This window comes from Meriones unguiculatus, chromosome 15 (genome assembly GCF_030254825.1).
Source record: "Meriones unguiculatus strain TT.TT164.6M chromosome 15, Bangor_MerUng_6.1, whole genome shotgun sequence".
NCBI lineage: Eukaryota > Metazoa > Chordata > Mammalia > Rodentia > Muridae > Meriones > Meriones unguiculatus.
Genome location: NC_083362.1, coordinates 35,733,529 through 35,758,624, shown reverse-complemented (window position 1 = coordinate 35,758,624; position 25,096 = coordinate 35,733,529). Strand labels below are relative to the sequence as shown.

At 39.2% G+C, this 25,096-nt stretch overlaps 2 protein-coding genes across 3 annotated transcripts in view; one reads left to right on the top strand and one right to left on the bottom strand.

The window, feature by feature from the left end:
* Positions 1-4,162, bottom strand: part of Pms1 (PMS1 homolog 1, mismatch repair system component) — a 103,929-nt gene extending 99,767 nt beyond the window's left edge. The window contains exon 1 of the mRNA XM_021644118.2: positions 4,052-4,162. The gene's annotated coding sequence lies outside the window, so the exon portion shown is untranslated. The remainder of the gene's footprint in view (positions 1-4,051) is intronic.
* Positions 4,163-4,235: 73 nt separating this feature from the next.
* Ormdl1 (ORMDL sphingolipid biosynthesis regulator 1) lies at positions 4,236-18,404 on the top strand. 2 transcript variants are annotated; one of them, XM_021644107.2, is made up of 4 exons: positions 4,236-4,362; positions 6,126-6,306; positions 13,855-14,006; positions 16,961-18,404. In XM_021644107.2, the coding sequence occupies exons 2-4, from the start codon at positions 6,133-6,135 to the stop codon at positions 17,094-17,096; spliced, it is 462 nt and encodes a 153-aa protein (XP_021499782.1). In that variant the 5' UTR covers positions 4,236-4,362; positions 6,126-6,132; the 3' UTR covers positions 17,097-18,404. The 2 variants fall into 2 exon arrangements, with proteins under 2 accessions (XP_021499782.1, XP_060224320.1); XM_060368337.1 differs by having other exon boundaries at positions 4,239-4,362; positions 6,126-6,159.
* Positions 18,405-25,096: the final 6,692 nt, after the last annotated feature.

Here is a 25,096-nt window from a genome sequence, read left to right as displayed (position 1 = left end):
TTGTGGCACTGGGGATTGAACCCAGGGCCTCACATATGCCTCATTTCTTTGTGAGATAGGATCTCATTAAGTTACCCAGGCTAGTCTTTAACTCACTCTGTAGTCCAGGCAAGACCTGAACTTGCCATTCTCCTTCCTCAGCCTCCAAAGTTGTGGAAAGCACAAGCCTGTGCCATCAGGACAGACTACACATGTATCACATTATGATGTGAGATCATTATATAGAAGCAAAGCGAGCTTTCTTTTCTAATACTAACAATTACCTAACAATAATTTGATTTAGTTTTGGGGTAAGCTGTTTGAAAAGAAGTAGGTATGAATACCTACCTCTCAATAATTTAAAGGTTTCCAGGGCCAAACGTTTTCTCAACTGGGGAGAACACTAGACAGTAAACCTCCATCATCATAACATTCATACAAAGGAATGCCATCACAGATAGAAGGTGCCTTCGGTACTCTAAGACTTCAGACCGGCCTCAGGCACCGTATAGTATGGTAGCCAACAGCCACATAGAGAGCTATGAGCATTTTTAAAGGGCTAATAGACAATGGGTTTCAAACTCAGCACAAAAACATAAAATGTAATTAATTTCTACCCTTATTATAGTACAAAGGGTAGTCTGGCTTTACTGGGTGAAATAAAAATATATAATAACATAATATGGCTATAATGAGAAATAAGGTAATCCATAAACAGCTTTTTACTGTACTGTCCATATAAATACCAAAAGAACTAAAGCTTTGAATAACTTTCATTCATTCATATTGCTAACACAGCCCCATCTAACCCATACCAAAGACAACAACTCAGTAGGTTTGGGTTCAAGTCTTCTCTCTCTCTCTGAGAACCCAATGACCTAAGTTTGAGATATTCACTTAATCTCACACAGACCTTTACTTTTTCCGCAAGTCTTCAGAATCTCGTCTCATCCTCTATAATGTTTTAAAAATAATTTTTTCAAGCTGCTTATTTTACCCCAGTTTTTCTTATTCAGGTTTGCAGAGACTGTGGCAACTCACAGCACCTCCACAAGTTGATTGTCTCCTGCCTCATCCGTCGTGTAGTATCAAGTCAAAGTCTCCCCTCTCCTACCCAACTCCTGTGGCCTGCATGCTTACACTCTCTGTAAATTAGGAAGACAGGGCCCTCTGGGACACCTCAGGTCAGGAAGGTGAAGGCTCACGGAGGAAGTACAAGAGGCTCTTGGTTCCTCTGAGCGCTGTGAGGGCACAGGAGGGAGGTGGTGTCACCTGTGATCCCTCACCAGCTCTTGAATCTGCCCAGACCGCAGATGTGCCATCCTCCAGAACTTTGAGAAGCTCTCTTACTTACAAGCTTCTTGGTGGGTGGTACTTTGTGACAACAGGAACAGACAAAGGCACTAACACTTTCACCTCCTCTTATCTATCCAGCCTCCCTACACCCATGTTGGCCTTGAAAGCAAAAACTCACCAAATACTTTCCCTTAGCCCTCTTACGCCAGCCATTTTCTCCTTTTCTGTGATGAAACTTGAGAGAATACCCTTACCTACTATTATAAAATCACTATTACCAAGTAATTTCTAAAACAGCTTATAATACAAACAAACACCTTTACAAAAGTGTACTCTACTCAAGTTCAGCAATGATCTCTGAGGGCACTAAACCCTTTCCTTGGGACCTACGCTGCTCTTTTGTTTTGGTATTTAGACTCAAACCCAGGGTCTTGCATATGGTAGGCAAGCATTCTACCACTGCTATATCCCTAGTGAGGGACCATACTGTTCATGTCCCAGTTATTTCCATCCATCTATCTCTGATGTCCTTGTGTTGTCTTGGCTCTCTTCCCAGGAATGTGAGCATCTCCCAACATTTCTCCCATATTCTTAGGTGTCTTCATACCCTGACCTAAATATGTATGACCACGTGATCTTGCTCTTCCCAAGACAGGAATTTCTAACAACTGTTGTCACTGCTGCCTCAGATAAGTATCAGTAAAACATACCTGATGATCTTGCCTCCCTTATCCTTTCTACTTAGCTTTGCTGTACTGGTGGTCACCACAGTCAGTCAAGACTTCCACTTTCCTTTGTTAGTAAACTCTATCTGTACCCCACTATGCAGCTTCCTCTTAGTCAGTCAGTTCCAGTATCAGCCACAACAATCTTTTCTGATCACCTACTTGGCTTGCCTCACGCATATGATGCTTGTCAAAACCTTATGCTGAATTATATACCTTCTTGAATCCAAGGAATCAAACAGTATATATCTGAATAAAAAAAAAATTAAAAAGCACCATACTTTAATCCTAGTAACTAGTCCACAATTAATGCAGAAACACTAAGAACAATTTTAAAACTAAGAGCCTGTCCTCCCAGAAAGTGCCACTTTCTAAACTTCCTCCCTCCATGTTTAATTTTACAATGGCCTGCATATCATATCATTCCCCAGCACAGTGTATCTCCTGGCCTCCAATTCATCCCTGACCTAGTGTACCTCCTAACAACTTTTCTGGACTGTAGGGTCCGATTTATCTTCCTTCTAAATATCACATTTAGATGACCTAAGAGACAAGATAAATTTTATTATATCTCTGAATCTTTTTCTTTCTAGAATCCCTGACTGGTAATAAGATTGATAGCGTAAGAACTTCATAGACTATCTTTTATAATCCCCAACACATCCCCACTCTTCTACTGCAAATGGAATTTAAAAAGCTTGATAACTTGGTAAGATCACCGTCTTCCTAAGAAGATGCCTCTTCAGGCTCCAAAGGCCACACTTCAACACTCTGCAAGCGAACAGATGAGAACTCTCAGCAATGCTGTGAGAACTCCTACCCACACACCAGGACATGGGTCTTAGCTCAGCTCCTTCCTGAATTTTTCAGAAGAATATTCTTCCCAGCACCACTTCTGGTCAGTCCCTTTTATTTCTCCTCTGAACGATTTTAATAACTACCACACTGATATCGGGACTTGAACATTTATAAGTTGTTTCTATAATTTAAATATCTTTGCTACCCCACTTTAAATTTTTTTTTAAGATTTTTCAGTTGTTAAATATGTTAAGCCCAAATTACCTACTGCCCTATCTCTTTAATTTCATCCCATTTTCCAGATGTACACATGCATAGTACCAATCCGGTCACACTACAATGTTAATTCGATGTAGGAGGGTTCCCTGGGTCACGTGACACCTTCTTTCTGAGCTGTCCTGGGTCAGCTCCCAAAATTCTTCTTCCCTGTTCCAATCTACAAGACAGTAGGCTATTTTATTTGTCCCTGGCTCAGACTGCTTTAAGAGCAGAGAATCTATGTTCAAAACATATTCTGGAACGTGGCATATTAACAGAAGTGCACTTAAAGGCCTCTTTTAAGAAGCAGGGAGATTGATGGCAGGATTACATGTGCTACATGTAAGTGTTGGAAAAGAATCCTTGTTTCCTGAATGAAATGAACACCCCTGGAAGTGTGCTATGATCAGAAAGTCAGTCAAGAGAAACTGATGTATCTACAAAAGGAAAGGGATTAGAGAACTTGGATTTTTGGGAGAAGACAACAAATTTTAAAACAGAACAAATCCAATCCAACTACTACTACAGAGAACCAACATAAATACAAGATACCTACTCACACATGCACATATCCTCCTGTCAACTTTAAAATGTTTTTCAGAGTTTTTGAAGTAAAAACCATCGACTTTTACAAATATAAATCACCAAGATAAAGAAAATGTGATTTGAAAAGTGACTCAGAAAGAAAATGGATTAATCAAGTCTTTTTCCTCGCCTTTCTCAAGGAGATGAATTTCTGGTATTCAAATTTCTTCGGGGATAAACACAAACCGATACCTTTTGTGTGCAACACAAGGCGCTACAAGCCGCTACACACACTCTTGCAAGACAAAACTTCCCGGTCCTGCACCCCAAGAGTCTGAGCTCTCACTACTGCCTCGGCAGCCCCGACGGCTTGACGCACGTGCGCGCGCCCGCGCAGGTCCGCACCTGCCCCGGGAGGCACCCGCAGCCCCCCCGAGCCCCACGGGCGTGCTCGTCCGCCGTGACACTACCTTGCAGCTCGCGCGAGGTGAGGCAGGCGGCACCGAGCGCGGCCGCCAGTCAGCACGCCCTCGGCCGCAGGCCCCACTCGGCGGGACGTCCGCACGGTCGCGGCGCACGCGCACTGGGCGGGAGGGGGGCTCGCGCGCCTCTCCGCCCCGCCCCCGCGGGCAGCGGCTGACAGCCAATCGGGAGGCGGCGGGAGCGGCCGGGCAGCCTTCCGGAAGTGGCGGGGCGAGCCGGGGCGCTCTGGCGTGAGGACGCGCCGCGGCTGCCGCTGAGCTGGGCCCGCGACGCGCCGGCCGCCGGGAGCGGGCGCCAGGTAAGCTCGGAGGCTTCCGGAGCTGCGGGCCGGCGGCCGCGCGGCCTCCGCTGCCCCAGGGGCCGGCGCTGTGCAGGCCGGGCGGCCGCCGGTGGTGGGCGTGCAGCGGTGACCGGGGCGGTGGGCCCTCGCGAGGCTTGTGCGCGGGCGCGGGGAGGCCCGGGCCCGGCTGCGAGAGCCTTTGTCTGCCGCACACCTGCCGGGGAACGTTTCCTACTCTGACGTAGGTGGCCATTCGGGGCCTCCTTCAGCGTTTGTGTGCGCGGGTTAACGTGTAAAAGTGCATTATAGGCACTGGGTTATTATATAAGCAAAATTTACGCGGGACATTCCCTCAGTGTAACTTTCATCATTGGCCACTCTATAGATCTTGAGAAGCTGAAAGAACATTACACTCCCGAAACATTTGCTTAGCAGGATGAAATTCATTTCTGCAAACTCTACAATAGAAAGGGTGGTATGTGATTTTGAATGGGAGCTAGAATATATTCTAGCAGTTTTCCCTCTCTGACAATGACCATTTCACTTTGTAAAAAAACTAAACTCTTAAACTCCAATAAATAATATGCTTACGATGACTGACTACTAATACCAGTTCCTTCGTGTTTCTTCGTGAGCATAAAAGGAGGAGAAAGCCGGTTGGAGGGGGGCAGGGGAAGCAGATAAAGAAAAACTAATTAGGGTTTGGCTAAAGAAATACTGAGAAAGACTCATGACTTTAACCTAGTTGTGATACAAATTTGAATCCCTAAGCCTGTGAAGTTTTCATATTACATCAACAAGGTGTTACTTCTAAGTTCACTTTTTAAAAGTGGGCACATAGCCAGATACTAGTGGCTTATACTTGTAATGCCACTACTTGGGAGGCTGAAGCAGGAGGATACCTGTGAGTGTAAGGACAACCTGAGCTACACAATGATACCTTGCTTCAAAAAAAAAAAAAAGAAAAAAGAAAGGAAGAAAAGTGAGTTTGAACTCTTTATTATGGTTAAAATGTTCCATTACATGCTTGCATCTGGCCACTGGTTGGGCCAGTGCTGCTCTCCCCACCCTTTTAAAGTATTATTTTATTGGTGATTATCATGTTTGCCAAAGCTAACCATACAAAGAAATAAAGTATGTGGGAAACTAATAAAAGGGAACAAAACAAAAGATGACCTAAAAATAGAAAATGGGCTAAACTACCATGAAAAGGGAAGTGGAAATAGCAGGAGAGGGAGTAGAAATAAGGAATACCCTTGAAACATAGTCTAGGCATATATTGAACTATCACAATGAAACATGCTGACTTGCATAATTAAAAACTCGTATTACTTTATTCTTTTCATATATTTAGCACCTGGCTTTCACCCTGCTTGCATTTTAAACACACACACAGGTTTTTCAGGAATTTTGAGATGGGGTATCGCTATGTGGCCCAGGCTGACCTCAGACTTTTGGCACCCTGAGTGCTGGCATCATTGGAGTGTGCCAGCATGCTTGGATCCAGTTTGAGTTTTCTTTCCCATTATTTCATTTAGTAAAACTGACAGCTAATAAAATAGGTTTTACCAAAAGAAGCCATACAAATAAGTCTTGTCTCCCTGACTGTAGTAGCAGCTGATTCTCTATTGCCTCACATTGGTATCTGTAGACAGCATGTTTCAGAGGTGTGTGCCATGTTAGAATGAGAAGGGGGGAAATGCAGTAACATTATGTCATGTTGGAATTGTGGGTATGTAAGTTTCCAGCTATTACACTTTTGATTTGTTTCTTTTCTACAGAGCAAACATGAATGTTGGAGTTGCCCACAGTGAGGTAAACCCTAATACTCGTGTAATGAACAGCCGTGGTATGTGGCTGACGTATGCTTTGGGAGTTGGCTTGCTTCATATTGTATTACTCAGCATTCCCTTCTTCAGTGTTCCTGTTGCTTGGACCTTAACAAACATAATACATAATCTGGTAAGAACGCCGTCTTATTTTAATTATGTAAAGCTGTACGGTTCTTTGTCAGGGTTAAGGGAAAGAATCAGTGACATGCTATTTAATGAGTATAGAGCTTCCGTTTGGAAAGATGAAAGACATTGTGGAGATAACTGACTCTAGTGGTTTCACAACAACGTGAAGGTATTTAGTACATTATAAATAAAGCCTGCAACAGTGGTGTCTGGAAGGGTGCACTGCTCCTCAGTATGGGAGTTAGACTTGGGGCCCTGAACTGACGACGACCCCAGCCCCACAGCTTAGGTTTTTGTTAACAACTTTATATTCTGTGCTGTAAAAGTCATCTATTTAAATTGTACAGTTCCATACTTGGCCATTGCAAAGATAAATAAATGTATATAATTCAGTGTTTTGAGACAATATGAGTTAACTTTGAAGAATTCTAATGGTTAGGATTTTTTTTTTCTGTCACAGCTTAACATCAGGCCTGTTTCTAAGACTTTCTTTTCAAATTGTTTGCCATTTTAATAAAAAGTACATTATAATTTAGGTTATTATATATCAATTCACTAGAATACTTAAACATTGTTTTTGTTTAATTAAAGTCTAATAAAGATTGTTAGTTTGAATCTTTGCAAAGTCTTTCTAAATTGCTTAAATATAACTTTTTTATTCAATATAAACATTTTAACGGAAGCCCATTCAGAATTTTATGATACCTTAAATATTTCTTGTTGATTTTCACACTCCTGTAGTAGCTGTATGCATTAGCATTACAGATCACAGACTTCATTGACTACTGAGCAGATAATTCATCCTTGGAAACTGACTGTTAGAAGAACCCACAAAACCTTGATGATGGCTTTTCTTATTTTTAAGTACTTACTAAAGTAAACTGGAAAGGGAAAAATGCAGCTAATATAGAACTTTAGAATCTAAGTTAATTGTATACTTATTAGAGCAGGAGAACAGAAAGAAATAAAGGAAATAGGTTCATATGTGGTGAATAGCCTTTAAATAGTGACTTCTAGAAATACTTGACAGTGGTCATCTCCTTTTGACTAGTACTCTTATTTTGGGTTCTGTGGGATCACTTTGTCCTAGGTGTATCTCTGGTTGTCTTCTCTGTTTCCTCTTGTAGGGTCTTTTTATAACCATCTTTTAATCATAATCTCCTGTGGTCCTTTTCTTTGTCTCTCTTTTATGCTATGAATTCTATCTAGATCATTTTACTTACCTGCATTTTCAGTTTCTGTCTGTAGACTACTGCTTGTATTTAGATAACCTTGCATTTGAAAGCAAGGACATAAATGGAGCTCATCATACTCCTGATTTAACCCTCACCACACACAGTTTGCTCATGACTTCCCTCCAGGCTCATCTAAGTATTGCCTGCTGGACCAATGAATTTCAAAGGTAAAGTAATATAATGTCACCCTCACCTTTTCATGAGCAAAGGATAACAACCTAGTAATAGTCAATCCAAGAGGGTTAGGTAGAAGCCTGAAATGCCCTGTGCAAATATAATATGGTCACTTTTACGTTGTGTTTATTTTTGCTATGTATGCCCTAGCTACTATTTCACTATCCACTTGCCTATAGCTTCATCAGATAATTATCACAATAATGTTTCTCTTCATATTCCTCATTTCTACCCCCTTATATTCAGAGTTAGAAATATTTCGGGGGGTGGGGGCTGGAGAGATGGCTCGTTAAGGGCACTGACTGCTCTTCAAGAGGACCTGGGTTCAAGTACTAGCACCCACATGACAGCTCACAACTGTCTGTAACTCCAAGATCTGACACTCACATAGGTATACATGCAGGCAAAACATCAATACACATAAAAAAAAAGGTAAATAAAATTTTTTAAAAGTTTTATTCTCTTAAAAAATAGGTTTTGAATGTGTGTCTACACAAGGCTTCTTTGTATGTCCTTTGAGGATTCTCCTTTGTGTTTATAATAAAATCCGAAGCTCTTGTTTGGCATAAGTAATTGTTCCAGAGTACAGGGACAAAAGGTCAGTCTTTGTTCACCTGGTCTCTAAATACAGGATGTGTTCCAGCAGTTTAGAAACAGTATTGTTCTTGCCTTTTTGCCTTGGCTTCAGCCTTTCTATTCTGTTTCCTCATTCTGCCAGCTGACTCCTAGCAAAACTACTCAAATTTCACCTCTCATAGCTATCTGTAAGCCTCTGCATTGTTATATAACAGTTTTGTAATTAGGAGTTTAATCTCAATTGTTCACATGTACTTCAGGGTTTGAAACAGGCTCTCACTCTGTCCCCAGGCCTTAAATTCTTGGCATTGATCATGTTTTAATTTTCCAAGTGCTGGGATTTCAGGAGTGAGCTGCTACATCTGGTTTCTTTATATTTTAATCTCTGCATTCTCTGATAATATGTGTATGTATGTGTTTACTGAATAACAAACATGTTTAAATGTAATGTAGATGCCATTTTTATCTTTACCTCCCTTGTTTCAAAATTGATTAGTTTGAGATTGAGGCGCAGCACATGAACATGAAGAAGCAATGGATAGTGAATGCAATGTAGGAGAGCGTGCTTCTCACCTGTTACTAGTTCACACTAAAAAGCCTAAATTTAACTTAACCATCCAGAGAGAGAGAGCAATTACATGACTGCATTTAAAGTTTCCTTTGAAAATAGCTCACATTTTGGCCAGTTAGAATGTGAAGTGTGAAGCTTTCAAATGCAGAAATGGAGCTAGTCACTGTGTCATGTAAAAACTGTACTGCTTTTCAGAGCCTGCAGTGATTACCTTTATTTGATGCTACAGGTCATGCTTTTTGTTTGTTTGTTTGTTGTTTTTCAAGACAGAGTTCTCTGTGTAGCTTTGGCTGTCCTGGCCTTGCTTTGTAGACCAGGCTGGCCTCAAATACACAGAGATCCGCCTGCCTCTGCCTCCCTAAGTGCTGGGATTACAGCCATGCACCACTGTGCTTGGCTATGCTTTTGGGTTTTTTTTTTTTTAGATGTATTTTATTTTCCTGTATGTGTCTGTGTGTTCATACATGCATTCTGGCCTGTGGTAGCCGGGTATCAGATCCCCTGGAGCCGAATTATAGGCAGCTGTGAGCTGCCTGATGTGGTTACTGAGAACCCAACCTCGATCCTCTGCAAGAGCAGCAAATGCTCCTAACTGCTGAGGAGTTTTAAAGACTAACTAATTCCTCCTTCCCCACTACAGTTCATTCTTGAAGATTCTGTTAATACGTCACAAGATTATCAGTACAGCTATAAAATGAACGATATTCTGACTCAATAACTGTTAAGTGCTAGTATACCAGATACGTATTTTGTTTTCCTAGTTATTTTGGTTTATGAATAATAATTAGTGCTTTTATATAAAAGCTACTAAAAATGAGCATGCTAAGAGAAAAGATATAGTCACTAAAAATGTCATTTTGTTTGTGTGCGTGTGTGTGTGCGCATGCGCGTGTGAATTGCTGGGAACTGATCCCAGGGTATCACAGCTGCTAGACAAATACTACTGTGGAACTAACTATACTCAGGTACACCATTCTTTTCTGTTGAAAAAGGCAAACTGTTGAGTACCCACATTTTAAACACTGTGAGCACAACATGGTTTGAGGAAAATAGCAAAAATGTTGCTCTTCCTAGATTCTTAGAGGTAATGTGTTATAGAGTACTTTTTTCCTTATAAAACAATAATAGTTAATCAAAATTTATTTGTAAATTAACCTTTTATGTTCAGTGTAAAACTACATCCACATTAAAGCAAAATTAAATTATATTGTCTTAACTAGTACAAAGGAACATTTTTACATTTTATGAGTTAATCTGATTTCTCAGTCTATCTCTGATTATCTTGTTTTTGTTTTCTTGAAATAACTGTATTATAGTTTGTTTCTAGCTTCAGTTTTATGAAAAAAACTTTACTTTCTGGTTTTTAGTTTTTTGTGCTTGGGCTTGAACCCGGGGTGTTTTTTAGCCTCAGCATGCCAGTGCTTCACCATCAAACCACACCCTCGCTCTATAGCAGCCTTATTGATGAGTGCTCTATATACCAAAATCTACCCATTTTAAACATATAGTTGAATTAAAATTTTAATGTATTATGAGAATTGTACATGAATACTGTGCTTACACCATTTCCACCTCTTTGCCTCTCCAACTTTTCCTATGCCCCCTACTCCTTTTCAAATTCATTACCTCTTTTGTTGTTATTGTTACATATACATATATGTATATATAAATACAACCTACTGGGTCTGCTTAGTGTTGCTCCGATGTATATGTGTTGGGATTGGATAACCGATCAGAGGGCTCATCCCAGGAAAAGACTGATTCTTCCTCTCCAAGAAACCTTTAGCTCTTCATCTAGGGGTAGGGTCCCATGAGATTTCTGCCATCTCATGAGTGAAACGATTGTTGCAACTGTTTGGGCAGCTTACTATTGAAAATTCAATAGTTATTTGAGAATTCTTTGATATATAGAAGACACTATCTTACAGCACATGTCCTGGACCTCTGACTCTTACAGTCTTTCCCCATCATCTGCTGCAATGTTCTCTGAGCCTTAGATGTAGGGCTTGTGTTTTCGATGTGGGCATCCTATAATCAGTTGTCCTCTGCATTTTGACCAGTTGTAGATTTTTTTAAGAGTCTCTGCAGCAAAAAGGTTTTTTTGTTTTGTTTTGTTTTGTTTTTTTTAAGTGAGAGCTACACTTACCTATAGGTATAAGGATAAGAATGTGTTAGAAATTTTACTGCTTTAGGAAAGTGATAGTAATAGGTTCTCTCTAAAATCCATGACTTCACCAGCCAAGAATGCTTCCAGGTCAGTTCCAGCTAGATTCCTCCAAGTCCTGTATCTGAAGTGTGTGGTATATCCAGCAGAGGGATTTTTACAAGTTCTGAAGGCAGCAAAGGCTCTTTTTGTTATACAGTTTATAGCTCTTGGAGTGGTTATACACTCTTGACAATTTAAAATATACTTTCTGTTTCACTATTCCTTTGACATATGTGAAAATGGCTTCCTGGCATTTATAAGATAAACACACCTTGGCTTAAATACTGTCTTCCATTGTGCCCAATACTTTTTCTGTTTTAGGTCTTACTCCTCGGGTATTCAGGCCAATGGAACACAAACATACAATTAACACGTACCATTGTGATGAGAAGAGGACTGAAATCTATTCATACATCTTAATGGGAGGTTATTTATTACTGAAGATGTACCAAGAAATTGTCACTGAAGCTGAACCATTGTAGATGAGGGAGTTGGAATGGTAACCTCAAAGCTCTAACCTGAACAAAAAAGAGACCATTCACTTTCTGATATTCTGGCTGTGATATGCATAGCAGTTTCTGCCCTATCTCTCATTACTTAGACTTTTTGTTAGAGGTTGGTCTGAGCATGTTACTGGCCCTCAAGATCTGGGTACACTTATACTTGTGCAAACCTACCTGATTGGCTAATTAAACAGTCTATATTGGGCAGGGCAGAATCGGGTAGGTGTGGCTAAGATTCCCAGGCTTCAGAGGACAGGAGAATCATGGGAAACAGATAGAGAAGAGGATTCCAGGATGAGTTCGCTTGGAGAAGGAATCACGTGGGCCTGCAGAAAGGACTCTAATAAAGAATAAAAGCAAGTATTTATAAGATTATAGATGGAAGATAGCTCAGATGAGGATGGTTAAGGAGGGTGGCATTGGTTGGGGGGCAGGAAGGTGGATGGTGAGGATATTGATACAGTGTAGGTAAAATATCTGCCTGGCTCAAGATAAATAAGGAATTATAAAATCTAACAGGTGTGTCTTCTTATTTGTGATAGTGGGTTAGATAATACCACTGATTATCTTGGGACTAAAAATAAACATTATATAGCCCAACACTCATCTTTTATTCATAACAACTTTGTTTTTGTGTTTCACCATCTCTCAGAAGACTGGACTTTTCCAAAGCTAAAGATACAACTTTTCAGTTTCATGTGCACACATACTGTAGTTGTAAGTCCTCTACACAGAAGCCACTCAATAAGTGTTTTTAAATGCAAAATAATGTGTTTCACTATGGCATTTTCTAGCATGTGAATACTAATACTTTGTTCATATTGTCCCACCCCATTCCTGCAACCATTTCTTCCCCAATAATCCCCTCTATTTCTATGTCATATGTTTCTAAATCTATAGTCCACATATGAAAGAAAATACGCATGTTTTGTCATTTCCACCCACTGTCTTGTAATAGCCCTTTTTCATCCCCTCCCTTTCAACCCTGTTCTCGTCCCTCATGCTTTTCCCACTGCATTCATGTCCTATGTATGGAAATATGCTTATAGTTAGATTCTGCATGTTAGAAGATGTGCACTATTTTTATCTTCCTCCCATACCCTCTTGTTATCCCTTCCCTTTTACAATTTATTTTGTTTTTGCCAGTTACACCACATACAAACACACATACATTTGTTCATTATTGGTGAATAAAATTCTTTAGTGTGTGTGTGTGTGTGTGTGTGTGTGTGTATCACATTTTCTCCATTGCTCTGTTGATGATCATTTAGGCTGGTTCCTTGCTGTTGTGAAGAGTACACTAATAAACATAGATATGCTAGTGTTCATATTTGTTTAATGAACATGTTACTTTTGATTGCCCTTATTGGTTTTCACCAAATAAAAACATACCCCAGAAAGCTTTATAATTCTATTCATAGTTTTTCACTATTACGTGGAAACGTAACTTGTTTGGTTTTGGTTTTTCAAGACAGGGTTTATCTGTGTGGCCTTGTCTGTCCTAGAATCACTTTATAGACCATCCTAGCCTCAAATTCAAAGCAGTCCACCTCCATTTCCCTCCCTGACGGTTGGAATTACAGGCATGCTCTGCTCCTAACTTACTAATTTAAATCATATACTCTTTCACAAATAGCCTAGAGGCATTATGATGTGTTGTAGGTGGTGTTAATTTTTACTTTTGATTTATCTTCTGGTAAGGCTGCTGTTATCCTCAGCAGCTGTATAACCAAATCACCACACAGAGACTGGGTTTTTAGTTAACCTAGAACACAATGCTGGGCAATATTTACTCCCTCCAAGCCCTCAGTTTCCTAACATTTAGATTTCCCACATTATACTTGCTTTTTGTGAAATCTTAGGTCTAGTTCATGCTCCACATCCTCCTCCTCCTCCTCCTCCTCCTCCTCCTCCTCCTCCTCCTCCTCCCCCCCCTCCCCTCCCCCTCCCCTTCCCCTCCCCCTCCCCCCTCCTCCCCCCTCCTCCCCCTCCCCCCTCCTCCCCCTCTCCTGCCTTCTGGCTCCTCCCTGCTCAACATTGTGTCTAGTTGCTTTTATTTTGTTCCTGTTTACACAAGAGTTGAGACAGGATGCTTAGAATGAGTATCACAATGAATAATGACAAATATCCAGATTGAAATGAGAGAGTTGGAGGTGGGGTGGGGGAGAAATCAGTATTTGAATGAAAAAGGGTAAGATGTGTACATTAAAAAAAAACATTATACCAACACTGATGCTTAATTGTAAGGATAAACTCTGTGTAATACCGTCTGTTACTTGCTTTTCAGGGAATGTATGTGTTTTTGCATGCAGTAAAAGGAACACCTTTTGAAACTCCCGACCAGGGTAGAGCAAGACTCCTGACCCACTGGGAACAGCTCGACTATGGCGTACAGTTCACATCTTCTCGGAAGTTTTTCACAATTTCACCAATAATTTTGTAAGTGTTAGAAGCATTAAAATGTAATGGATTGGATAAGAAAAAAGTGTTTATCAGATTTAATTGAATTTTAAAATGGTGGGTTTTTTTTGAGAACTTTTATCAGCGAGTAGCTGCCATAAGGAGAGTTATATGGTACAGGCACAATGTTTAACAAGTTGATAAAAAACCAGTTTTTACTTGAATCAGTACAGTGAGAAGCACTACTGTTCATCAGTGAGTCTAACATTCTAAGAAACAGGTCAAAATCATTTGTGTCTTTGTTTCTTCAAAGGAAATTGTGAGCACGCTATTCTGTATTACATATCAGAGTAATCATCCTAAGTAATGATTTGATAATTATATTGGCTACCCATTTCTATTTAGATAGCTCAGTTCAAACTTCTTGAGAAAAGAGTGGCTTAGAAAAAACAGAGGTCCTGTATCATCCATTCAGCTTGGTTTGCTTACATATGAAATTCTAACAAGGGATGTAGATAGCTCAAGAGAAGGCTTGCTCAGCTTGGAGAAGCCCTTGAGTTTGGTCCACAATACCACATGAAACCAAACATGATAGTGAACAATTGTACTCCCAACTCTTAGAGGTCAAGGCAGGAAGTTCAAGAACTTGGCTATGCCCGCACAGCCAGTTGAAGGCTATCCTGGGCTACATAGAGCTTTTTTAAATGCCTGACACCCAGCTCCTCCCTTAAAAATCAAACTAATGGCATATAACTTAATGGTACTTTACTTAACTTGAGGCTCTAAGAAATAAGTCAGATGCATTATTTGTAAAGCGTCTACTAGAATCTGGTGTCTGCTTTCTTCCCAATACCTACATGATTATTCTCTCCATTTGAATATTTTATTCCTACCCAATTTCTACCTAAGCATTTCTTGAATGTTTCATGTATAGACCTATTTTTATGCTTTTGCTCAAATTGATTTGAAATGAAATACCATCTTTTTTTCTCCCTTGGCTTTATATAGGTATAAAGGAGAAATAAATATACATTTTCCCCCTTTTAAGAGTTCATAAGTACATATATTGTTTTGAATACAATAGTCAATAGCTTGAACATGATATTTATCACATGTAACTTAATTTTAATACTCTAGTATACAGCTTTATACATAAAACTATATCCATGATAGTATCAATGCAGTCTGGAGTAGGGGAAAAGACTTTTTAAGAGAATTAAGTTTTGAGTAGATGGTTTCATAAGACATTTTCAAGAGAAAAGTTCATAAAGCAAAAGACATTTCTCCTTCATATTTATTAGATTTTGTGGAAATTAGTTGGCTTTCTTGTGGAAATTAGTTGTTTTTGTCCTATGTAAAAATTAAACCCAAAAGGAAAATGTCTCTGAAGTAAACATAGTCTCTTTAGTCTAGACAGTCCTAAGTGTGAGGTTGGGCTATAGTGCTTTTGAGCTATATGACATTGGTCTTCCACCAAGTTCTATCTATATATAGACTTCCAGGTTTTCAAAATAGAATTTTGACCCAAAGTTGTTATTTCAAATACTCTGAATAAATTCTTTGCATAACTAAAATTACATTGAAGCCATCTATATAGTTTTATTTTGTTTTTTCTTTTTCCTTTTGTGGCATTGGGGATCAAACCCAGGGCATCTTGCAGTCTGAGTCAGTTACATCACCAGCCTTGATCATTTTCAAAAGTGCTTTCATAGTTGCGTTAATTTGTCAGGAAGGTGTGACATGCAGTTACCACAGATTTTAGAATAAAGAAACAGACTCAAGCCAGCTTGAGTGTGGCATGCCCACAATCCTAATACTATGCAAGCACATGGCTTCAAGGACAGCCTGTTCTACGTACCAAGTTCTAGTCCAACTAGAACTACTTGGACTCCATCTTAATAGAAAGAAAAAAAGAAAAGGTTAATAATCTGTTACATTGGTAAAGATCTTGTGGCTATTTTGAATCAAGAACCTGGATTAAACTGAAACTTCTGTCTTCTATTGCAGGTCCGTTTCAAATACATACCTTAGTAAATAAACTGTCTTATACTGATTTTACCTGGAATTGCATTTCCTCAGTTATCTAGGTTATTTTAAGAGTGGGGTAGTTTCCATAGACTCCACATGATGTTATTAATTTTCATTAAAAGAAAGTGCAGGAAGGTGAAAACATGCCAAGATGTATCTTTCTTCTGTCAGGTTATAAATTAAACTCGTATTAACAACAAGTCAGTTGGCTTACTAAATATTATGGATAATGATGTTCAGTGATTGAAGCATATAACAGTCTTGAAGTATGTGAAAGCATGAAGAAAGATTTTGCAGCAAAAGTTGGGAAATAAGGGCTGCAGAGATTGCCCACCAATTCAAACCACTGGCTATTCTTTCAGAGGACCTGGGTTCAATTCCCAACATCCTCATAGCAGTTTACAGCTGTCTGTAATTCCATTTGTGGGGAGACCTGGTGCCCTTCTGAGTCCTCTGCAGGCATTAGGCATGCATGTGAGACACAGACATACATGTAGTTAACTACATGTATGTAGAGAAGAACAGACGGAATTTTCAACTGTATCTTTAAGGTTTCCAGTTAGACTGGTTATAGACTACTCAGCTATAGCAAGAACATGATAACATCAGAAGGGCAACTGAATATGTGTTTCAAAGTCACTGTTTTATGCATGTGTGAAAAAGCTATTTCCAAAGCTCTGTACTAGTTATTTGTGATCTACACTTGAACTCTTACAGGCGTGAAAAGCATGAGAGCCATCTGCTTTCAAGATGCTAATCATCAGTGTGCTCCTCTACACATTGCAAAAAATATTAAGATATACACCTAATTTTTAAATTCCAAATTAAAATGTTTCATTTTATTTTACCATCAAAATGATTTTATTTTTAGGCATTGGTGTTTATTTGTCCCTTTTATAATATTTTTCAATTCTATGTAATTTCATTTTGGTATGCCATTATATTTTAACTTTTTATCTCTACAGATACTTTCTGGCAAGTTTCTATACGAAGTATGATCCAACTCACTTCATCCTAAATACAGCTTCTCTCCTGAGTGTACTTATTCCCAAAATGCCACAGCTGCATGGTGTTCGGATCTTTGGAATTAATAAGTATTGAAATGTGTCTACAGTTGAATGAAACTGTTAGAGCTACTGTGTTTCCTGAAAGGAAAGTGTAGTTAGTGAACTACGCTGTTTCTGTGATAATGCGAAAAAAGAGGTACTTACATTGGAGGGCCAAGTACTGGGCCTTCATAGGCTGTCTTAAAGTGCAGAACTCTACTTAGGGATGGCACTGTCTAATGTGCGTGGTATATTTCTGAAAGAGGCTTTACAGGCAGGCTGGGCAGGCCCAGCTTATAAATTGGTGGTAGCACAATGAGGGTACAGTAACTAAGCCCAAGGAAATGAGGGATTTGTATGAAACCAGGACCAGCTTATAGTAAATGGGCATTATGTTACGGAAGGAAAAAAATTGCAATCATTCATAGTCAGTTTAAGCAGACTTATAGAAGGCAGAATCACCTGTATACATGTTTTTATTACTGTACACATTCCACTTATATGACATACACTCGTTTTATACAATCCCCTTCCTACCTTATATGTGTACTTTTTTGGTTTTCCCAGTTATTTTGTGTTGATAAATGAGGTCATGTTTGTATTTATTGCATTACAGAGTTTGTGAAGGTTCACCTTCGTGCCTCACTCTGACAGGAGATAGGCAGGTATAATAGGACAAGGCTATAAGTCAACAGTCTCATTTTGGAACAAAGTGGGTTTTACTGCTTTTCCAGAAGCAAAGCTGCTAAACCAATTAAATGAATAACTTATTTCAAGTAGTTGAGATTTTGTGTAGCTTGAAAGTATTGTTCAGTTGGTTGTGCAAGCTGTTAAGTCTGTCATTCTTTAGAAAAGGAAATGCAGTATGCAGCCAACTGCTATGGGCAGAACTGAAATAATGAATTCTCTGTTAGCAAGTCTAAAGTAACAGATAATATTGTATGGTCTTAGTCTCCTGCTCTTGATCCCTACAGTTTGCCCATTAATGTTTCCTTTAAATGTGCGACAATGTCAAATGGTACCTATGTCCACAGCAACAACTATATTGAATTCTTGTGACTTGGGGACTTCCTAGAGTTGCTAGCATTAATTGTATGAAATTACTACTATGAGGAGTAAATACATTTCTAAAATGTTAAAAGATAAAGCTGAAAAACTTAGTAGCATAAGATTAAAAACTGTTGTAGACCAATTTGTAAATCGATTTGTGGGAATAAACAGACTTAGGGGTAGTGATCATTGTTTCATATTTCAAAAGTACTGAGTTTAGAAATCAGTTGTATAATACTGCCTTTGTATGTATGTGTTTTTAAATAACTGGTAATTGATGCTTTAATAAAAAGGTTTTTTTGTGTGTGTTTAAGATTATTTTAAAGGTTTTCCAAGGCAATCATCAGAACTACATTGACACTTTTAAGATTTATTTTTAAGTTAAAGAGAGAACTCTGTAGAGGATGGCAGAAAAACACTTAAAGAAATGCTCAACGTCCTTAGCCATCAGGGAGATGCAAATCAAAATGACCCTGAGGTTTCACTTTACACTCATCAGAATGGCTAAGATCAAACTACTCAAATGACAACACATGCTGGAGAGGATGTGGAGAATGGGGAACCCTCCTCCACTGCTGGTGGGAATGTAAACTTGTACAACCACTTTGGAAATCAATCTGGCGCTTTCTCAGACAAATAAGAATAGTGATTCCTCAAGATCCAGCTATTCCACTCCTAGGCATATATCCAAAAGATGCTCAAGTACACAACGAGGACATTTGTTCAACCATGTTTATAGCAGCTTTATTCGTAATAGCCAGAACCTGGAAACAACCCAGATGTCTCTCAGTTGAGGAATGGATACAGACATTGTGGTACTTTTACACAACGGAATACTACTCGGCAATTAAAAACAAGGAAATCATGAAATTTTCAGGGAAATGATGGGACCTAGAAACAATCATCCTGAGTGAGATATCTCAAAAGCATAAAGATACATATGGTATATACTCACTTATATAGACCTATAAGATAGGATAAATATACTGAAAGCTATACACCTAAAGAAGGTAAACAAGAAAGAGGACTCGGGTAAGATGACCAGTCCTCACTTAGAAAGACAAATGGGATGGACATTGGATGTAGGAGCAAACAAGTAACAGAACAAGAGCCTACCACAGAGGGCCTCTGAAAGACTACCTAGCAGTTTTCAGATACAGCCCACGGTAGCTTAGTGTCCAAATGGGTTCTCTAATGAGGGGAACAGGGACTATTTCTGACATGAACTTAGCAAGGTCTTCTACATAGCCACCCCTCGGGGGAGGAGCAGCCTTGCTGGACCACAGAAGAGAACATTGCAACCAATCCTGAAGATACTTCATAAGCTAGGGTCAGATGAAAGGGGAGAAGGTCCTCCCCTATTAGTGGACTTGGAAAGGTGCACAGAGAAGATGAGGGAGGGGGCTTCGACTGGGATACAAAGTAAATAACCTGTGATTAATATAAAAAATAATTTTTTAAAGTTTTATTTTTAAGGAACTGGATTTGTAAAATTAACTAAAAATGTTCCTCTGTCAAGATAGGGTCTTTGTAGCTCTGAAACTCTGTAGACCAGGCTGAATTCACTGGAACTCACAGAGATCCACCCCTCTGTGCCTCTCTAGTGCTCAGATTAAAGGCGTACACCATAACCACATAGCTTAACTTCATTTTTAAAAGCCTGCTTATTTACACATACTTAGAAATAGATTTTTCTTTGTTTTCTAAGCTTTCTACTTTCAGTGCTTTAAAAATACTGACTGAGCTATATGGAGGTTTGCTGGATTTTGCTATTTTAGTGCTACAGAATGTGTAAACAACAAAAAACAAGGGAGGACTCTGGCTAGGATGCTCGGTCCCCATCCCGAAGGGCAGAGGATGGACATCAGAAGAAGAAAACAGGAAACAAGTTAGGAGCCTCCCACAGAGGGCCTCTGAAAGGCTCTGCCCTGCAGTCTATCAAAGCAGATGTTGAGACTTATGGCCAAACTTTGGGCAGAGTGTAGGGAATCTTATGAAAGAAGTGGGAAATAGGATCTGGAGAGGACAGGAGGTCCACAAGGAGAGCTACGCAACCAAAATATTTGAGCACAGGGTTTTCCTGAGACTCATGCGCCAGCCGAGTACCATGCATGGACATAACCTAGAACTCCTACACAGATGTAGCCCATGGCAGTTCAGTGTCCAGGTGGGTTCCATAGTGGTGGGAGCAGGGACTGCTTCTGACATGAACTGATTGGCCTGCTCTTTGATCACCTCCTCCTGAGGGGGGAGCAGCCTTACCAGGCCACAGAGGAAGACGATGCAGCCACTCCTGATGAGACCTAACAGACTAGGATAAGAAGGAAGAAAAAGAAACCCTCCCCTACCAGTGAACTTGGGGAGGGGCATGTGTGGAGAAGGGGGAGGAAGGGAGGAATTGGAAGGGGAGGAGAGAGGGAACTAGAGGGGGGATACAAAGTAAATAAAGTAATTAAAAATAAATTTTCTTTAAAAAGGGAAAAAAAAAACTTCCTTTTCTAGAGGTGCTCACAGCATCAATACTCCGAAGAACTGAGGAATACCATGGAGGTAAGGGTACAAGATGGGTGGACATTAACAAGCAACAGACCTCTATCTGAGACAGCATTTAAATACATCTAAACACTGCTAAATAGGAAGTGGAAGGTAAAACACTCTAGAAAAGATTATTGGTGGTAGTAGTAACAGATGTTGAGATTCTTGAACACCAGAGATGTATTTGAGGAATAACAAGAACAGCAGCTGATCACCAAACAGTACAGCATGGCCTTTGTTACATGGGGTTCAAAATCTTAGAAATAGGTGGGTTTTATTATTAGGCCGACAAACTTACACAAAAGATGAAAGGGATTAATTTTATTTAAAGCTCACTAATTGCTGTGGAAAATAAGCTAAGAATAGAAAACTGAATAGTCTGGAACCTACTGCAGCCAAAGAGCAGTTCACACTAATCAGCAAGTGGAATGAGTGGTCAGATTTGCACTGTGAGGATAAGACACTCATGAATAGCAGAAGGAGGTGAGGTGATTCAATAATATGGTCTGCGTCTCCAGTTGACTGTGTTAAACCTGAAAAATGCCGATTTCATAAATTTAACCTTTAACTATTTGGAAAATAACTCCTTATCTGGATGTTGTATCGTGCCTATAGCTGAGGAGGGCTGCTGAGAGTGCAAGGCCACCTTGTCACAGTAACAACAAAGCCTAATTAAATCTAATGAAGGTAGGGGACATACTGGCAACTTGGAAGTATTAATGAGCCACCAGTCTAAGCATTCATCAGCAGCTCTTTTATGATTTGAGTTTCCCGAGAATGGAACATGGATGTGCACCATCTCTCTGGCCTGAAGACTGAAAGTATTGAAAAAGCATTACTACAGCTGAGACTATTTTCTGGGCAACAACATAAAATAGTCTCACATTTTTCCCACTTTAGGTGATTGCTCTGAGATCTACTTGGGTTTTATTGTGTAGAGTACAAGCTAAATACACGAGGTAATGAGACAAGAGGTGTCTATGATACTCTGGTCTCCTGTAAGCAATCAGTTACCACTACAGCTGTTTTGATTTGAAAGCTGCATCACTGATTTCACTCTGGTCACAAAAACATCACATCTTCAACATGAGCTATCAAGTGGTGGTTGCTCCTTCGTGTGTTTAACAAAATGGTTTATTAAACAAAAAGCTGAGAGCTTTTCTTGTCAAAATATATGTTGTTAATTTTAGCCTATCTTAACTAGCGAAAGTTTGAGTTACGTATTATGCACGTATTAGTTATGTCTTTTACAAGAATACATATCACCAGTAAATAGAAACCCAAATTTCGGATTCTATTTTGAATGAAAACAAATGTAGCATAACTCAACAAAATTTTTAACAGAATAGAAAGGAACTATCTTAGATTAGTGGTTTTCAATCTGTGGGTCGTGACCCCCTTTGGGGTGGGTCAAACAATCCTTTTACAGGGGTTCTGTATTACATACTTGTACATATCAGATATTATGATTTGTAATCATAGCAAAATTACAGTTATGAAGTAGCAACAAAATAATTTTATGGTTGGGGGTCACCACAATGTGAAGAACAGTATTAAAGGGTCACAAACATTAGAACCACTGTCTTATTGAGAACCACTGTCTTATTGAAGTCAGGCTTCAGTAAAGTGCCCTAAGTGTAAGTGGAGAGGTGCCAATAAGGGAAGTTAGAGTGACAACACATTTTCATCTTGTCTAGTTTTAAGAAAAATAACAAGTACATTTTACATGGTTTTCACGTGTCCAATAGGGAAAACAATCCTTGTAAATGTCAAGTTCAAAACGTTGAATATTTTAGGGACAAGTAATCATACTACTTCAGCTTTATTGGGTAATGTTTTCTCTCTTAAGTGGATGTTGGACTTAGGTAAGTTTTGTTTTTCTCAGTGGTTTTTCAGTAACCTAACACAGTTACAAAGTCTTATTACTAAAAATGTTAGCCAGCTATGGTAAAAACATGCTTATGATCTTGGGAGTTAGTATGGTCTACATAATGAGCTCCAGTCTAGCCAGGACTACATAGTGAGACCTTGCCTCAAAGTAAAGAAAATTTAAGGGCTTTGTGTGTGTGTGGTTTATTTTGTATTCTGACTTATTATCTAACCCTTGATAAACAACTATGGAAATGGCTTACCTATAGTTCTAAGGGTCTAGATTTGGAGACTTGTTTCTTAGGTAAGGTCTCTGTATAACTAGTGTATAATTGTATACTGTATAACTCTAAATCCTCCTGCTTCAAGTTCTGAGTGCTGAAATTACAGGTGTGCACAGTTCTGCCTATCTAAGTTTCTCTATAAATTTAAAATTAGCATATAAGCTAAATTGTCTTTGTCTTTGCATTCTTCATAAGTAAATATTAAAAATCTCAAAAGAATTACAGTTAGAAAATAAATTAGCATTCTAAAATGAATAAAATTACTTTTTCCACTTAAGCAGCACTAAGATTTTTATTGCTAATCTTACTACACAGAACAAATATTTCAAGTCTTTTGTATTTTGGTTGACCATATTATCAAGAAGATAAATATGTGGGGGAGTTTCTTCATCTTCTAGTTTTCAAATCACTGAACAACAAAAAAATAATGTATTAGCTATTTCCTGGGAAAATACAGCAGTCCTTTGAAACATGTTCCTCTCATGAATTCTCAAGCTATGTGCTTCACTCTTTGCACTGTACGTGTACAGGAAGGGTAGAGATTGACTCTCTCCCTTTCCTACAACTACACATGGGATACACACTTTGAGAGTTTGATGCTTCCTCAAAAGTTAAATTTGTGCAATACAGAAGTTCTGCTTTGTGGAGTGGTATGCATCTAAAATGTTCCTCCAAAGGCCAGCACTAATGGCTTCATTGCCATACATGATGTTATTATGAGTTGGTACCTATTCAGAGTAGGTCCCTGGGGTCATATGTCCTGGAGCCATTCTCTGTATTTGTTTCTTAGCTGTCAGTGAGGTGAGCATGGTCTTCTAACATGTGCTCCCATCGTGGTTCTCTGTCTGATCTTAAAGCAATGGAGTCAGCCATACATGAAGTAAGGAAATTTTGATACATGGTAGACACATATTGACCTCAAAGACACTGAAATAGTCACAATATGACAAATGTGCTTATTGTTAACTTCAAAAAGACAGAATGGTTGCCATATGAAGATAACCTGAAGGACAAGCTGTATCTCAGCAAACTAAGGAAAAAAAATCTTCAAAAAATGAATGCAGAGTGACAGTATTGCCTCGTGTAGGATTTTTTCACATTAGATGGTAGTGCTTAATAAAGAAAACTGGAAAAGAGAAAGGTGGCTATAGAGTGCATGGCAGATTTAAAACAGGTATGTGAGTGAAGTGTGAAGTAATTCCTCAGGCTTGAAATATTAGCCATTAAAAGCACTAAGTTTATTTCTACTGCCTTCATCCTCTGCATATAATCTGGACTTGATCTTCACTGTGATTTTTTCAACACAAAGATAAAGAGACAATCAGCCTCAACTATACTAGCTCAGGCACCGTTGCATTGTTCACAATTTAATGCATGACTAGTGCTGGTGGCTTTTCAACAGTAGTTCTCTAGCAGTTTGTGATGCATGACTCCATAACATGGAGTGCAGTCACTTCCAAACCAAAGCCTGTAGAGGAACCAGATGCAGAAACCAGGACTTATGTCATGATCCTGCCAGGGTAGAGATACATCCACTCAAACCACTCAGCCTTCCCCAGGTTACATTCTACTTAGTGTATATTCCCCTCTTCCTATTGCCAGTTACCTGCCTTTTGCTCTTAGACTTCAGAACCTTGAAGATTGAGAGTGCATCTTAAGGTGTTAGCTCTCAAAACCAAGAAAGTACCTGCCCCAAAGGAAAGATCCCAAAGAATGCATGAGAAAGTAAAATCCAGGCAGGCCTATAAGGAGTAGGTGAGTGTAGTCCTAGTTACTATGGAGGCTGAAGAAAGAATTGCTTAAGTCCAGTAGTTGAGGGCCAATTTGGACAACATAGCAAGAACCTCGATAGTTGATACGTATAGTATTTTATACACACTTCTTAGTGTTGTAAAAATTTTTCCTGTTAAGTTCATCTGAATGGGGGTTGGGGATTTAGCTCAGCGGTAGAGCACCCTGGCTTCAGTCCTCGGCTCTGGGAAAAAAATAAAAATAAAAAAGACAAAGTTCATCTGAATGTTACAAATGAGTTTGTCTTCCAGCATTTAAGCAAACAGGCTCCAGAGTCAAGGTTGCGCTGTCTTAGTTCTAATGTTAGTCTGCTGCAGTTACTCTATGACTTTGAATTATCCAAATTTTGTAGCCCAATTGCCTGTAAATGAGAACATTAAGCAGAGTACCTCATGGATGTCCCTCCTGAGCATTAATAAGACTGTTACAGAAGTGTTAACTTTATTATTACACCTCAAGAAAAAATGTCTCAAAAATAGGCTCAATGATGTAATTATGAATTTAGTTATTTGTACCTGCTACTACA